This window comes from Drosophila mauritiana, chromosome 3R (genome assembly GCF_004382145.1).
Source record: "Drosophila mauritiana strain mau12 chromosome 3R, ASM438214v1, whole genome shotgun sequence".
Taxonomy (NCBI): domain Eukaryota; kingdom Metazoa; phylum Arthropoda; class Insecta; order Diptera; family Drosophilidae; genus Drosophila; species Drosophila mauritiana.
This window is the reverse complement of record NC_046670.1, coordinates 28,599,574-28,617,468: the sequence shown is the minus strand read 5'-3', so window position 1 is coordinate 28,617,468 and position 17,895 is coordinate 28,599,574. Positions and strand designations below refer to the sequence as shown.

Below are 17,895 nucleotides of genomic sequence, written 5' to 3'. Positions count from 1 at the left end.
TACCTGTACGTCTGTCACGTGATGAGCGCGGCCTCGGCATCCGGTCCGTCTCGTCCAGATCCTCGTCCCGCAAATCTCGCTTGATAACAACAACCGGTGGTGGCTTCTGTTCTGGCCTAGATAGCGTCGGCGGTCCAGGAGATCCTGTGCCTCTATTGCCCCGCCGCTGACGTATGGCCAGCACCAAGCGGCGCGGAATTGACATAATAATGACGACATCGTCTAGGGACATGTGTGTCACGTCCACCAGATTTACCGCAAGGATTTCGTCGCCCACCTAAAAGTATATGATATGGGATTATTTTGATGTCTGGTTATGAGTTTCCGAATAAACTTACCCGCAAGCAGCCGCTGTTGTAGACAGCCGACTCCAGTGCAATCCGCGAAATGAAGACGCCATCAGTACGATCGGCCCCATTTCCCTCGCGGATGTACAAGCCCAGCGTCTGACCCGGCCGCTTGACTATTTCCACCAGCTGAACGGTGTGCCGTGCGTCCGCCTTGTTCATCAGCTTGTGGGCAGCGTCCACCGCCTGTTTGCTGCCCATGCAACGCGGCTCCAGGACGCGCACGATCATCTCACCGCGTCGCTCCACCGCCTCCAAAGCCGCCGCCGTGTTTGGGTCGTGGTCATTCTCGACGGCTTCTATCTGCCGAAAGATCTCTGAGCTGATGCCGCTGACTTTCCGGAAATCGCCCTGTAGCATCACCGGGTCCTTGACCCCGGCGGCGTTTGACAAACTTCCGCTCTGACCTCGATGGTTTCCGTGCTGATTGCCATGATGTTGCTGCTGGTTTCCATGATGTTGCTGGTTTCCATGGTGTTGCTGGTTGCCCATCGAAGGCATCTGGTTGGCGGGCAGCGGTCCGGGTGGGGCCCGGCCCGGGCTTGCGGTGACATCAGGAACTGATCTTCCATTTTCCTACGGGAAACAATGGGAAAGTTTTGTATCATAGTCATCCTCGTTAAATGCAAATATCGAGAGTTTCGCGTCTCTGCATAATTTAAACTAATTGTGGGTCCAGCTGCAGCAGCTTCTGCAATTCCACCAGCTTCTTCCTCTGCCTTTAGCTTCACTTAAGGATTTAGCTTTGCATAAATTAGGCTAATTTATCGCAGTTCAGTTATGTAAATTGTTCCTTGGCAGAAAGCTAAGTGCACAACTTTTTCACACTTAGTAATTGAAATAGGAAATTTTTGTTTTAAGTCAAAATCAAATGCCATGCATCCCATAAGAATGAGGCACTGCATTAAATAAGTAATACCAGTTAGAAAATTGCTTATCAAATTGTAATGCTGACGTAATTTTCCCACCAATCGATTGGTGGGAATCCGGATTGCAATCTCTCCGACCTCCTATCCCACGCTCGCTCCAGAAAGTATGCAATAATTAATTCGCCAGTCTCTGTAATTTCTGTCACCGCCATTTCAGTCGGTTGCACCGTCATGCAAAACTCCAGGACATCGAGATTCGAGGCGACAGTAGCCGACACGTGACGTTCACCGATGATGTCACACGACCAGAAGTTTATGAGGATGGCCCTGCCCCACAATTTCCCCCGGCGGAAGGGGGACAGCCTTGAGGCCAGAGCAACAATGTGAGGGCCGGATATGAAATTGCTGGAAAATGAAGTGCCTGCCGCAAGCTAAGCGAAGTCATTAATGGTCAGCAGCAAAGTTGCACTTGCCCCGCAACGGCAACATCTTAAGTGGCCCAGTGCTCGGCTCTGTGGTTGCTGAAAATCATCTTCGCAACGGAGGAAAAAATTGGGAATGTAGGATCTTTGAAATTGCGAAACTTTGACATGTGTCGGCGACTGTCCGGGCCCAGTTTCCTCACTCCGTTCTCAGCCCGATTCTTGTTGCTACTTGATAACTTCGCCAAACTTGCAACAAGAGCAGATGTCGTTAGGGAAAAGTTCTGGCCCTCGAATCTGCTCCGTCCATTTGCTGTTAGTCAAATGGGCATTATTGTGTTCGTCAAAAATCGGAATTTTGCCATACCGAGCCAAACTTTAGCCTATTTGGCAACAGCTTTCCTTCAATCGAGTGTATTTTGGGCATTTGGCCTGGCCAACAGGCATTAAACTATTAAAGTGTGTTTACTATAATGGTATTTTGGTGTTTGCTTGCAGTTCACCAACCATAAATCATGAGCAAATAAATAATTCAAGGGAAATAGCCATTAACGGCATTAACGCTCAGCCGCGAGGCACAAAAATTTCAATTTGAAATTTTTTTCTTTTGAAAATGACCACTAGTGTGCAGCCCTTTGTGTGTGGAAGCAGTGGGCGTGGTCTTGGCCGAACAACTGTATTCAATAAAAAGGACTTGCCAGAGGACAAGTAGGCGGAGCATTGTTGATGGCTCCACCGCGTTGGAGCTGTTTGCTAACTAGAGCGGCCCGACTGGTGCACTAAAAACAATAAATGTAGATGGTGTGCATCGCGTGCAGGTCTGCTTAGGCCAGAGGAGCTGGAAAAGAAGAGCGGACTCTAAATGGACACATGAAGTGCCAAAGCAACGAAAACACCCTCCGTCCGAGGATGTCAGCGGAAAACGTATGCACCCGCGACCCTTTGCCACCCAACACAAGTATTATTTAAATTAGGTTCATAGAATCCGGTTGGATTTATGCTGAACATTAAAGCCTCTGCTTTCGACTTATGGCAGTGGTCATTAGGTGCACTTGCCAGCACCTATCTCGTTGATAGCTCCTTAGGTCGGTGACGTATTAAAGCTGTGGTATGTGTACCAAGACCCACTTGTTTCCTTCTCCTATTCCTTTTGGCTGCATAGCTGGAGGCGTTTTTCACTCAGTTTGCGGTCATAAGTTATTTACATCGAGGCGCGCACTTAATTAGTAAGTGCATACCTTATTAACCTGCAAATCCAATAAGTTGGGGGGGGGGGACTAATGGGGAAATTGCCCTCCAAGCTGAGGAGTGCTGCTGCGGCAAATGCAAATTACCAGGGCGGGTTTACATTAAGCGTCTTTGGTGAACGTCTGGCGCACATGTGACTCATGGAAGAACGAAGGCTGAACCCTCTGGGGCTGCCGGTTTAAACTCATTTCAACTTCATTATGTCGTTGCTGTTGCTGCCTAAGCAGCGAGCCTACGGAAACCACCCTGCCGCCCACATCCCACTTCTTTCCTTCGGCTTCCCACTGGGTGACGACAACTAATTGAAAATCCTCAAGACATCACATATTGAGAACTGACTTTGGCAGGCTTTTTTAATTATGGATGAATCTTCTTGCTGGCAGTTTCTGTTGGGGCAAAAACTAATTTGGACTGGACCTGCGACCGAGGAGCGAGAGAAAGGCAGGGGCCATTAAAGCCAGTTGCGTGACAACACAAATCAATAAAACCATTTTGGTGCCTCTGCAGCCAAATAAAAAATAAACACCCGAAAACGGAAAGTGACTAAAATTGTAATTATGCCAGCGCAGACGCCATTAGCTGTCGAAACCTATCCCTCTGATAGAAAAACTAGACAAAATTCGAATGCTTTAGCAAACGAAATAAGAAGTCATCACCTTTACGTTTCCCTCAGTGTACTCGATGGGGCTAGGACTAATCACTCCGCAGCGCTCTGGTTCACCGACAGCGTGGGCAGAGTGCGTCACTTCCCGGCCAGGTTAATAATTGACTAGCCATAATTGTAATGACTGAGTCTTGGGGCGATTCCGGCAAGAACCGAATTTGTTTTCCGGCCCCGCCTTGCCTTTCGGTAGTCCTAGTATCTGCCATCTGTTTGACCCCCGTCCTCCATCTGCCGTTGGGTGATGGATTGTCCAACGCATTGATTGATTGACAGGGCGTGTGATTCGGCTTGATGTGCTCGCCTCGATCCCTGTGTCAATTCATCCAGGCGATGCTTAGATTGCCCAAACCAAAAGGAGAATTATTGCCTCGGCTATATTCGAATTGATGAAATAGATTTTGTTTTGCCAACGCCGAGTAATTAATAACTCGATACGAAACAGCAAGTCATGTTATTTGTCTTATGGTACTTAAACTGGTCGAATTACGTGCGCAGCACAGGGAAAGCCAAAAGAAGGCAACCAACCACCCTCGGGAAATTGGTTCACCCAAACCCGATTTAGAAGGCCTTTTCGTGCTGCCCACGTGACCACTGAATTTCCGCACAACATTATTGTTAAATTCACGAGAAATAATTTTCGGAAAATTCACCACAGTACTTTTGTAAAATGTTGGTTGCATAAATTGTTCTCGTAAACAAATTGTGTTCCGGCCAGCAAGTAAACGAAGGATTTCTGCTCCGTTAGCTTTAATTTACATCGTACGTTTGTTTGGCATTCATAACGTTCTTCACACAAAACCATTTCCTTGGACTACACAAAACTATTCCGGAAAATTATATTACGAAGCATTAGGAACCAAGCCGAACGAATACCGAAACCGAATTCCACCTGAGCCGCAAACAAAGACCGAATAATTATAAATTTAAATCCCCACTAAAATTCCCAGGCAGCGCCTGCAGGCACCGCCAATTACCCGTCATCCAGCTATCGTCCGAAATCCACCGAACCCACTGACAACAATTACAATTAAATGCCAAATGCACAGCGTTCCACTCCCCTGTTAATAATAGTTGTCAGTTGCAGCTGCGCTAATGTCAAAATATGTGGCACAGGAACAGAGAGTGGGGCACATTCACATTTCCCCCGGTGGCAGCGGGGCAGGAGCTGTGGCTTGGCTCGAATCAGATTGGATTGCTTTGGATTTGGCTGGTGCAGGGGCGCCAGTCGAGATAACCGCAAATTAAGGCAAACAACAAGGCAACAACCACGAGGACAACACAAGTGACACAAGCCGCATTGTGGCGGTGACTCCGTCAGCCCAGGAGACGGCTGAGGGTCATGGAGCGGGAATGTAAATGGGAATGAGTGTGCTGGCCGAACAGTCGTGGGTACAGCGCACCCGGCGTATACGTGATTTATTGATTAAATTTAAATTTGCAAGCTAGCAAACAATGGAGCATATAAAGATGGCGGCAAACGCGCTCCCAGCAGCGCATTATGCAATTATGTATATCCAGGACGCTCACCCACACACTTACAGCTAAGCCGAGCGCCAGGATATCGGCATATCGGGATCGAGGGCCTTAAGCTTCCGTACTTTCCGAAGTGCCGCGCCGCAGGATGAAGCGTGTAGAAAAGCTGAGCGACAAAAGAGTGCAGGACAAACACCAGGACACAGATACGAGGGCAAAAAAAGCGCGAGATGATAGGAACTTTTGAGAAAGAAGTCATTTTGACTTTTAGATCACAAAATCCTATATCATTCCTTAAGAAGGATATCGAAAACATATGTTAAATATTCACGGTTTTTAGTCTGTTGAAGCGATCCCTTAAAGATCCCAGTATTCTGCTTTAAGTCCCCCAAAAAAATTCATTACCCAGCCGAAGGGAAGAAGTGCGCAAACAGTTTCGTGCCCGCCATTATCTATGCAAATATTTTTAGCACCCGCTCCAAGGACTTGATAGCATTTTATTTCAATATTTCAAGCACCCTTCGCCGTCTGCCAAAGTAGTTGAAAGTTGCAATCTGCGGCTGCCCGACTGTATGCGTGTGTAAATAAACAAAAAGCGATTATGAGTCTAAGTGGGCTCTCATGGGCTGGCGGATAGCCGCGGGGCAACGGCCGGGTTGCTCCGACCACCTATCAACACAAGTTCAAAGTTGGTTTATTTATTCGTGGTTTTTGTTTCTTCCTCTAGCGTCCCTTGCACTAACTGATTCGAAAGGGTTCGTTGGCCTGCGCTGCAAGCATCCATAAAGTATGTAACATTATTTGTTTAACGCATATTTGTTTGTTCATTGCCAGCGAAAAAATATTTTTCAATAACAGTGAGTGGGCATTGTGCTTTTGCTTCTCCACCAAACAGCACAACAACTACAGCGAGATATTGTGGAAATATATTTCCTTGGCTAGACAAATTCTTTAGAACATGAGAATTCGAATTACTTTGGACAAAGATCCTGGATACTCAGCAGGCGAATGAATACTAGACGCACAGATTGTGACCTTGAATGCTCAATTCCCAACACAACACAAATTGTTGCTTAAAAAACGAAGCCATAATCATAAACATAGTATGCCCGCTCGAGGCCATGTTACTTAAGATGCTATTCTTAAACAAGCCCCACACAGCGTTCGTTCATATTGGACACACTCACCTTGCGATGGCTGCTTCTGGTCAGGAAACATCCCGTGGTCGCGCTATCACACATTAACTTTGTGGCAGCCACCTTGCTTGTTTCGCTTCCAATAGGGGATAAGGAATCGTTGGTCCACTGTGCGTGGGCAGTCGAAGGGATATGCTGAGTTGTTCCTTTAATCGATAGTTCTGCAGCCCGCGATTCGATTCGCGTTGTGCCCTCTGTAAACCTAGTTCGCTGTATGCTTTATCCTTGCTCGTGGTTCGGTGGTTTCGTAACTGCTATTTAGGCTATAATTTGATACGTATTTTGTTGCTCCCTCACACGTACTAAGGCTTTGTTCCGTTTGTATCATGAATTCGTTTCGTTTCCCTCGCTCAGGTCCTCATCCGCTTTCCATTTTCTAAGCACACAAGAGCCATGATAACTGTATCTATAAGTGAGCCCTCTGACCCCTGACCCACGTGCCAGTGTGTGTGTGGTTCCGTTTAGGCAGCTTTTTAGTTGCCAAGCGAAATATTTATGTTTGCCTTTCACGCTGCTCTGCCAATGGCGAATTCCGAAGCATGGCACTCCATCTGCGCCGTCGCTTGCCAAAACGGTTTTCAAATTTCTACTCGATTGATTTAAATGTATCTTTAAGTGCGGTCTCCCCCAACTAAATTCCAACGGACAGAGTGCCGGCCAAAAAAGGGATGCGGAACAATCGGGCATCGCGTATTTCACTCGAGTAAGGGAAAAATAATTTCGTCTGGCCGCGCGAAAATTTCATTAATTTCAGACATACTAAATTAAAACGGGACACAGGCAACAGACCAACAGCTCCAAACAAAAGCTCCTCGAATAATTTGCAGACAACACAGCAAGAGGAGGCAGCGCAAAGTTTTTTCTGCCTTTGAACATAGGTATAGTTCATAGTTATGCTATCGGCCAATAAAAACATATCTAAGTCATAGGTCAAAAAACGGGATCAATATTCCCGAAGGGACTAAAATCAGGAGAAATGGTTCTTGAAAAGATTTGCTGGCGGAACTCTGAGAGATGGAGTTTTATTCTGAATATAAAGAGATTTACGACATGATCCCATTTGTAAAGAGAATTAATAGAATTAAACCCGTGAAGTGGGACTTTCTCTCAGTGCAGATAAAGGCAATGCCACCAGCTCTGGTTTCATTTCCCGCGCGGCTGCTTTGGCAATATAAACTGGGCAGGGCGCGGTGTGTGGGCGTAGGACTCACTGGTGGCTCACTGGGTTTACTCTGCAGACGTGCTAAGACCAAGGGCGGCAAGTAAATGCCAAAAATTACATTCTGCCACTTTTGCAGACAAAAGATGAAAGCTTCAAAAATCCCGAGAGTTTGGCAACTGGCAGCAAGCAACGCGGCGTATACGCAACGCGGGCCAGGCTACGTGGGTTAGCCTTGTCGAACATAATGGCTGCTTCATCCCAGCTCCCCGCTCCCTGCTCCCCGCTTCTGGCTTCCTGCTCCGTTATCCTTCCCAAGCAATCGTCGGGCTGTTGAACCTAAAGTGTGTGCGTCTGCTCCAGAGCCATGTGCCCATTTGTCTCTATGCGCGGGAGAGGTGGTGGGGTGGCTATATATGTATCTGCCCCTGTGTGTGTGAGGGGGCGTGAGACAACGCATTTAGCAACAAAAATTGTGTCTGTATATGGGACAGTAAAAAAAAAACGGAGTGAAGGGGCAGGCACACATAAATGAATAAGTCGTTGAAGAAATTGCGTTGTGTATACACAACACAGCGTTGTCTGGGCTTAATAAATTACTATTCGCTTGGCACACACATTTCACACAGGGACACGTGCACTGGGCTCCACCACATTTGATGGCGCTTGTTTACCCAGTGTAGATTTGCTTTCGCCTTGAAAAATAATATGTGTGTATTCCATAAGAACGTTTTAATTGACTGTCGTTTTTCTGCGATTCCTTCTTGGCTTTTTGGTATTGATCGGGCGAACGAGGCAATTTACCGCGACATTTAGCTTTTATCGCCGCGCTTCGTTTGCTTTTGTGCAATAATTTTCAGAGTCCGCCGCGGCGATGGCGAGAATGCCGTTCGACTCGGTTTCGAGGACCTCTGTTAAGCGCGCGTTTTTCCACCGCCGTTGCCCGCGTGCGTGAAATAGTATTGAATAAGTTGCTGTTTAATGAGTTTTACTACACGCCACGAACTCTGCGTCTGTGTGTGTGTATGTGGTCGGCTACTACTACGCACGCACGACGCTGCTGCTGTAACGGTGTCTCGGCGAACGGACCACGAGTCAAACGTCCGGCGCGCTCAACTGAACCTTGCGTATTGAACACGCTGACCCGGCGAGCGCACTCCGAAGTCGGGAAACGGGAAAGCGCGAGCCGAAGTGCGGCGAAATTGGAGCAAAATACATTCACAAACAGGAAAAGCAGCACACACACAACACACGAACTCCCACACTCTCTCCTGCAGTTGGAAAACTTTCTTGTGTAACGGGAGCGAAAGCTCTGGCTCGTAAAACTTCGGCACTTGGACACTGGTGTGCGTTTGCGCTCTGTGTGTGTATGTATTTGAATTATTCAACACGGAAAAATTGGCAGTCGGGATTTCGGGCATTGAGTTGATACGCGCCAGGATGACGGACTGCCAGTAACTTCTGCTGTCGACCAGAAGGCAGAGTCCCTCTACTGGGCTCGCTGGACCGGCATTGCCAGATGTGATTCCGCCCAATCGCTCTTGAACTTGTCCAAAATGTCCAGGACTTTGGAATTGCATAATAGATTATAAAGCGTCGTTAATTGCGAATATTTTTCACACTCCATTTTTCAAAATAACAGATGCAGTTTGACATAGCCCAGCACAATGGTTTTTATCTTGGCAACAGTTCAGCTCCTATCGATTTTTTAATGTGGGTCCCCAAATTCTGCAAATACACCAGATCTTCTATTCAAAATTTCCATACTCAGGATTCTAGTCAAATCAAACCGATTTCAAAGCTTGATTGTAATCGATTCACAAGCTTTGAAAACTGAGCTTCACTATGTTTTCAATGTCCTGCATCATCCTGTTGAGGTCTTGTTGCGGCCAACGCTAAGTGATCCCACTCAAATCATTTCCACGGTACCACTTAAGCCTTCAATTGACTCCCATGCACACTTGTGGGAAAGTGCCCCTAATCCCGGCATTGATAACAATTACAGGCACAGGACTATTTAAAGAAAGCAAGTGCCAAATGAAAGGCAATGCCGGCAAAGTGCCAATCATAGAAAATCGGTGGGCAGTGGACCCAACTCAAAAGCGCTGCGGGACCGGCTGGCATGACAGTCAAACATTATGAATGATAAAGGTCCAACACAATGGCTCTTGTCTAAATGTTTGTATATCATATCAAGCCGTTCGAATCAACGTAGCGAAACAAAGCCAATTGGTTGGGAGGCGGGCCGCATTATGAATATGTTTAACAGCCTCGTGCCGATGACACAAACAGATAAGACGCTGCCATTAAAAACGCATTACAATTGATAGGAAAACGAGTGCAGAGATTGGGGCTAGCGTGTGTATGTGTGGTGGTCACATCATTCACAAAAGCTGCTTCGCTCCCACACTCTCGTATCGACACCAACACCACCGCACCACTCTTATGTGGGTCAGTTTGGTCCGCCAATCCGGCAGCACACCGCTGACAGGCAATCAACTGTCAGGCCGGGCGGACATGCAAAATGAATGCACTACGAAAAGTGTTTTCCAAGGCGCAGGCGACCCCGGGCATTCGCAGATGGGCAAACACACACGAGGATGATATTTCCCCGAAATACAACACGTTACGTATACGCACCATAGACGCCTGCGCGGATAAGATGCGCAAACAGTGGGGTACACTCGGCACTTTTCTAGCCACTGTACTGGGTCATTGAATCTATCCAGAGACTTTGGCAGCCGGATGCGAACGGCTAATCACAAACTTCCGGAGAGGAAAAATTCTTTGTCATTGAAATTTGTCAGGCGCAGCAAATTGAGCTCGCAGCAGCGCGCCGCTTAAAACGAAATCGAACTCAAAAATATTTATATCCCTTCATGAACTTTATGTACTGAAAACATACAATAACCCGAGAACATAAATATAAATAGTATATGATTTACGCTCTTGATTTGACTACGCTACGTCTTATAATTGCATTTTAATCATATCATATGTTAAAAATCCTTTTTCCATATATAAGGCAATTGAAATTTGATATTTCTTGTGATGTTTGAGCTGCGCAGGTAACACTGCATCCACCTCCCAGGCCTATCCCGAATCGCCAACCTCTTAAGAAGTCCAACGGGAACACACATATTGATCCTCTACTTAATGCATTTTTTCAGAGGTCCAAAGTTGAAGTAAGCCTTCTCAGTCCGAAGTTAGAGTGGTCAGGGAAGAATAAAAAAGGTGGGCCGAGAGTCCAAGTTTGATGTGGCTTTGATGCTGTGCCCCAAGTGATTTATGCAAAGTTTTGTGCCGCCCTTTCGTGAGGAATAATCCGCTTAGAGACTGCGATTCGGGTTCAAAGGTAAGTCCCAGTTACGCGGTCGAGGGCGGGGAGTGGAGCGGCTGGTAAGGCCCACGCTAAATTGCCCTTTAAGTGCCTTCATCGGCAATTAATGCCGCCGGCGTTTGCCTTGGCACTAGACTAATTGCAGTCGGCGTTAACAACTAATCGCAATTGGCGTGAAAATGCTACATCAACTATGCAAACGTTGCTCCCCCATCGAGTCCGCTTCCCCCACTTCCCATCAATCACATTCGAAACCTGCAAAGCCTTGGCACAATTTTGGCCCTGTCTTCGCCTGTACCCGCTAGTTACATGTCATGACCCAAGGGCCAGCCTTGTTCTCCAGGCTAATTGATGGCATTTGCTGTATCTGAGCCGTAAAGATATCTCGGTTTGAAACACCTGCACTAAAATATCATCTTCAGATTTGAAAACTAAATACCAAGGAGGACGCACAATGACTGTCATCCACAAACATACTGCTGCTACGGCACTGAAAACACTTCTAATAAACTTTTAAACTCATTTATTTATAAACTTGGTGAATCTATTGATGTGGTTGGAATATCTATTTGAAATTGTGTATTTTGATGCGTTGTACAGAAGAGGAATGGTATGACCCCCCAATTATATTTTTGATCTTCACAGCAAGGACTTAATCTGTGTTTCGTATTTACCCTTTGAAGTCAATTCATATTGCATGTAGAGCACAACTTGCCAATCTGAAAAAATGTCCTAAAAACTTTTTCTTTACTCTGGGCACTCTAAAGAAGCACAGCCGCAAGACCCACAGAATTTATCAGAAAAAGGAAATAAAACAGGGGGAATAAACAACAACGAAAATGGTTCCTTTTTCTCTACTACAAAAGCTTTCCCTGCGCCAGAGAGAAATTCGGGAAAAGAGAACTGGGGTAGAAGAGCGAGGAGAGAGAATATGCCAAAGCCCACCCGCCAACCTTAACCCACCAACCCCTTCGGATCTGTGCCAAGCAAATGCAAAATACGTTTAAGGTACGAAAAGTAAAAAGTGGGACCGATGACGCTGGCAGGGGGAATTCCGCCGAAACGTAGCGAAATCCACAGCAAAGCAAACAGAAAATTTGAGCAGCCCAGGGGGGAGTGGGGAGTGGGGAGTGGGGAGGCGGCTGGGTGGCCGAGTGGGTGGCTGAGTTGCTTGGAACACGCAAAGCCACGACCTATCCACACAACAATCGTGTGTGGGTGTTGAATCCAAACAGCCAAACACTTGGCAGGCAACTGGGTTTACATGTGAGTGGCATAAACCGCTTTTAGTGCGCACACAGATACCCACGCACACTAGCGCACCGGCGTCGCGATGTGGATGTGTGCGTGGATGCTGCCTTCAGTACGACTGCAGGTCGTGGGTTAATTTCGTTGTAGCACTGCAATTTCTGCAGCTGTCACGATTCGATCTCGGATCATATTAGAATATCCAGAACGTAATTCAAATCGATTGGCCATGTCAAGTTGTTGTATCTTTTGCTTAACTCGGCTTGAGAATATACTTTATGCATACCAACATATTTAGGGATTTAAACTAAAATGTTAACTCCAAAAATGAGAGATATGTTAAGTTATTTACTTAAAATATTTTAGGTTGTGGACATCCAAAAGCTTTTCTCAGTGCATCCATCACTCTTTGGCAACTGTGCAACTTTGCTTGCAAAAAAGTGTCCTCAATTTGCGCCGCACACAGATGCTCGCAGCTCGGCGAGAAGCTGATGTTTTCATGGCCCAAAAATAATTTGTGTCATACGCAGCATTGCCACTTAAAAGCCAGCCGAAGCCCACGAAGTCAGCCAGCCAGGCCAAGAGCAGAAAACACAAAAAGCGGAACAGAGTTCAGCTCAGCTCAGCTCAACTCGGCTCAGCCGATGGGCTGGCCATTATCATTACCAGGAGGCTGGGCTAATTCCCGCTCATCATTTTAATGGGCCGCCCGGCCGACGGAAATAATTAAAAATTAGTTAAGAGCGAAGCAAAGCTATGACCCCCGGGTCCTTGGTCCTTGGTGCTTCGTCCTTGGATCCCGGCTATAAGTCAACTGTCAAGAGGATGGAACACGGTTCGGCCGACTGCAAAATATAAACACGTTCGACAGTCCCCCGATGGAAAAGAGCGCCCCAGTGACAGGCAAATATTTTACGTGCACGCAACAAACTCGACTCTTCGATGAACACGGCAACATTTCAATACGTCGCCCGTCGACACTCACTACTGACGACTGTCTCCCGTAGTTGCGTAAGACTTTCGCAATTAGTTGCGCAAATGAAGGGCACGTACATAGCTGAGGCGAGTCGAGCAGAAGAAGTATGGACTGGATTTTGAGGCACGTAAGCATCCCTAACGAGGTAAGGCTTGGAATCCATCCTTGGGCCAGTTGGCACGCGTTGTGCAGCGGGGCAATAGCGAGCGGAAACTTAGCTCGCTTCGATCCAAATACGCTCAACTCCCTGATTAATCAATTAGTTAACTGATTGTAGTTAAATACCGTTTGCTGTGATATAACGGCCCCAACTGCAAGCTACAATATGGACTTCAAAAATGGTACACACCAAATTATTCAGCGAACAGTGAGCTGGATGCCTAAAGGGCCGTGCTCCGAGCTACTTGGCTCTATCAGAGCTCTTTCCAAGCCAATGCACCCAAAATTAAGATTATTAAGCTCCAAGGGAGAAAAACTTTTAGCGCTGCGTTGGCAGCAATTAGAAACCGCTACACCTGCGTTGCCAATTAATAGTTTTAGCTTGTTCTTTTTTTCAAAATCATTTGGCAACAAAAACAATAGAACGGGATGTGGGATTCCAGGAGGTGCAGCAGCGCTGAAACGCTTTTCCCGGGCGCGGTAGTCGCGCAGGCAAGCTGCAAGAAAATGGCAAAAGAAATCGCAAAAGAATATCGGGAGCAGTTGGCCGGAAGACAATGGGGAGAGAAATGCTGTGGCAGTGTTTGTCTTGGGCAAAACTTTCTACCTCTGCGATGTGTCCGTGACGACGACGGCACTGTGAGAAAAAAGGACATACAAATCGAATAATAGATTTGACTTCAGAAAGTATTGGTATTCCGAACCATTCAAAAAGAATCTTTATTCAGTTGGACACTTTTCGCAGTGTGTGTGTACAGAACCAGCATCGCCATCTCCATCTGCAATTCCAGCTGAGGCAATAGCCTTATCTGCAGTGAGGCAAAACTCTGTGTTAGTCGTCGCTTCCAGTTTCCTGGCTGCGTCTTGCAATTGTTGTTGCCCGCTCGCAAGGAACTCAAACAGCCGAAGAAAGACTCCAGACTGCGGCTGCCTAAATGCCCGCCATTTATTTGTGAATGGCACTCCACCAACTCCAGGCCTAGGAAGACATCAGGACCAGATGCCAGGAGAGGATGGCATCGTCCTGCGCCATTTCAAAGCTCTAAACGTGCTGCTGCATGGCAAACAAGTTGGAAAAGTTTCCCACAAAGCCTCCAGCCAGCTCCTTATACATCAAGTGCCGCCGGCCACAGCCGCAACTATTTTCATAAACTTTCATTCAGCAGGCATCTAATCACGCAAACATTTAAAGGCCCTAGAGCAAGTACTCCACAAATCTATTGCAACAGCCTCGTCAACTTAAAGCACGCTTTGGCTAGTTGGCACATATTACAATGCTATGAATATAATCATACGAAACAAGCCCCAACAGAAACATATTTTGTTACAAACGAATTCGGTAGCGAAAAATTCAATCGCTATATTGGCGTTTGTCAGTCAGATTTTCAATTAAGTTTCAAATGCAGCCAATGCACATTTACGGCTGCCATTTCACATCACTCATGCGTCGTTGCACATAAATCAAAATAATTTACTGCCTCGTCGGCAGCGGAATTCGTTGAAATTCCGCCAAAAAATGCCGCACTTCCAACTTCCAGCAGCATCCTGCTCCATTTCAGAGGGCAAAACATTCCCATTGACTGGTTTCGATTTTAGCAGTGGCAACCCTGCAATTTGTAATGCAATATGCTGATTTCTCCCCCCGACACGCCTGCAATCCCTGGTTGCCTGTTTGGCTGCCAGTCAACACTCGTGTGCCAATTGAAATGCCAATGCGTCTCACTTGACCAACTTTGCAGCTGTTTGCCGCTCCTCAAGTGCCAGGCAAACGGAAGCCGACCAGAACTGGCAAACAAGTTTGACATTCTGCCCGGCAGCGTCTTATTTCAATTAAAAATTGTTTAACAAATCAATTTACTGCGCCTGGCGCCAAACTGATTAAAGCAACGGCAGCTATAAAAGCCAAGAAATGCAATTTAAAAGTGGCGCCAGGCGGCAGCGCGCCCGGAATACCCTTTCTGGCCCTCATCAGTTGGCAGATTTCTCGACAAATCTCCGCTTTCTCGGGCCTGATGCACATTTTCGAACGGGACAGGGGCTCCCCCACAGCAAATTGAATTCCTCGCCAACCCCGCGGGACGATTAAGAAGGCAGCTTCGGCGTCAGTGCAGAGGGTAAATTAATTTATTTGTTAAACTTTGCGATGTCAGGGAGCCAAAGTCAAAGTTTGCAGCGCGGCGAAAAGAAAAATAATCAACTATAACTAAAACAAACAGCCGGTAGAGCAGGGCGTGGCTGCGTTCCAAATGCGTCGGCAACCGCATCTCGAAGGACTTATCCGCAAGGACTTTATCATAAAGTTTCTCCTGGTGGCTGGCAAAGTTCCTAGAAGTCAACCAGTGATGACAACGTTGCTAGGATATCGACGATGAAAAAGAAGCTCAAATATATTATATTGCCTTCATTTCATGTTGTCTAGAATTTCGAATTTATAACGATTAGAGTGAAACCTATATAAACAGAAACCTATATAAATTCTCAAGTTAAAATTATTAATCAATAACTGATGCAAAAACAACATCCTTTCAGCTTCCTAGACATTTCAATTTCTTTCCCACTGCTCCCCCATGCAAGTCAAACTGGAGCACCTTGCTCTGTTAGGTGCCTAATGTAGGGGCAAGCCACCGGAGAATAAGGTGGCCGGGCCAGGTGGGAGCAGTCGAGTAAACACTCTTATCCATTCCACTAAGCACGAATCGCAATCAAATTAAGTGCTGTCGGCCAGCAGATTAAACCCCTTTGTTCAGCCCAATTACTCGGCATTCAATCGGGAGTTCATTTCAAAAATTGCATTAAACAGTGCGGTAACTTTGATTAAAGTCCGATAGACGGCACACGTGTGGCTTGTAATTGAATTTGTCGCCATCTGTGTATCGCTTGTATGAAGGAGGGGAAACATGTTCGCACTTTGTGTGCAAACACCACCCCGAAAGGTGAACAGCCCCCAAAAAGTGGCATGCAGCCATCCACATGTCCTCGCATCGTCTGCGGCACCGGCAGCAGCGTATAAATCAGATTTTGCAATTAAGTCTTCATTGAAATTCAGGCGTAAACTGTAAATTTATTATGGCAGCCACGAAGATGATAAGGGAACCGTGGTGCTCCCCCCAATTGACTGACAGATTGTGCCCATTTCCCCACTTATGGCGCTTCAGAGGACGACTAAGTGCAGTCGCAATCGAGGAACTTCCAACTCCGCTTCCTCTAATTTCCAAAGCACTTTTTATATTTATACATACGAGTATCGCTAGTGAAATACCCATACATATATGTTTAATTGTTAGAGGCATCAAAAGGACATTTTCTGTTATCTTTTGAAGCTTATATGCACATCCTTCTGTTACTCACCTTTCTGCGTCCACAACAAAGCATTCTTCGCACACGCGAATTTCCAGTAGCTGCTTTCAATCGAGTAAACTTCTTCTTCCACTGCATTTATTAGTGGGGATCCGATTGGGAATAGCTTCCTTCGTTCCTGTCCTTCCTCTCGCCGTGGGTGGGGTTTCGTTTGAAGGCAACTTCTGTTAATTGCCGTATTTGCTTGCTGGTAGCGATGGCATTTGGTCAATGCTGAACACGTCCTTTTGGTTCCTTACAAAAATGCGATATAAAAATGCAAGTCCGGGTTTCGTTGCGAGTGGAGTGTTCCTGCAATCGGAAAGCGGAGGCAGTAATGAGTAAAGAACGAGCTCGGAGCCATAAACAAGTATTTACTGTCATATGACTGTCAACAAGCTGGCACATCTAGTCGCCACTAGGACGCCTCATGTTCGAGGTACAGTGGGCCACGTATGGCCGTAACTTATAGATTAAACTTGTGCGTGAACAATTCAAAATTTCGGGGACAATCTTGACAATCCCTCGTTATAAATTAGCAATAATGTAAAATTTGAGAAAATATATGTATACTTAGTTTCCGAGTAGACAGAGCAAATATTTCTAACTATATCGCTGGGTGTGTCTGTCAGTGTGTCTCGTAATGCCTAACTTAATGAAGCTTTACACTTCGCGGGTCTGAAGCCACGAGTCTGACATGTGTCATGTGCATTTGCTTGACAAGGCATTCGAGCACTTGGACAGTTCTCGTCGCAACTGCTCCTGCGTATTATGCATATATCGGGTAGCTGTCTGTCTCTGATTTTATAGCGCTGAAATTGCAATCCTTGGCATTCGTCCTCAGTAAATAATAAATAAAACAATGTTCGCTAAGCAGTGAGACTGCGGAGGAGGATACCAAAGGAAAGGGAAGAAAGCAGAGGGACCACATTGATGGGACACTGTCTGCTACCGCATGTAATCTCCCAAAAAGTATGCTACAAGTTTTAACATTTAACTATATTCCACTTTCCAATCAGATGAATACTTTGTAAGATTATACAAAAATGTTTATATTTATGGTAATATTAAAGTTTTAAACATTAATTATATCTAACCAAGGACACATTTCTTGCATTGAGGGTTTTTAGCGAATGTGGGCCACTTCTGGTACTGGTACATCCTTGGCAAGTTGACAAAATGCGCGCTCATTCGCATAGCTGTATATTTATGGTAATGAAGCGGACCAGCCTGGCCTTTGGGCTAATTGTGTTGGCCCAGTTTTCGTTAGGAAGCTGAACTTGCTTTTTGCTAGGCCCTTGCGAGGAACATTTTCCTTCAGATCCTGGCGAGGACTGGAAATGCTTGTACCGCAATAATGAAGGCGTAGTTAATACTTTTCATACATTTTCCTGTTAAGTGAAGAAAGTAACAGTTCTTTGCCCTCAAAATTAATGTTATGTTTTTTATTAAAAAAAA

The 17,895-nt window shown here is 46.1% G+C and overlaps 1 protein-coding gene across 7 annotated transcripts in view; it reads right to left on the bottom strand.

Moving 5' to 3' along the window:
• Positions 1 to 17,895, bottom strand: part of LOC117142622 (rho GTPase-activating protein 100F) — a 34,404-nt gene that overhangs the window by 12,425 nt on the left and 4,084 nt on the right. For 6 of the 7 annotated variants that reach the window (XM_033306714.1, XM_033306715.1, XM_033306711.1 and 3 more), the window contains exons 2-4: positions 16,450 to 16,749; positions 339 to 923; positions 4 to 277 (exon numbers count right to left, since the gene is read on the bottom strand). In XM_033306714.1, coding sequence (XP_033162605.1) covers positions 4 to 277; positions 339 to 923; positions 16,450 to 16,536 — 946 coding nt within the window. In that variant the 5' untranslated portion in view covers positions 16,537 to 16,749. The remainder of the gene's footprint in view (positions 1 to 3; positions 278 to 338; positions 924 to 16,449; positions 16,750 to 17,895) is intronic. The other variant, XM_033306709.1, reaches the window with a different exon arrangement.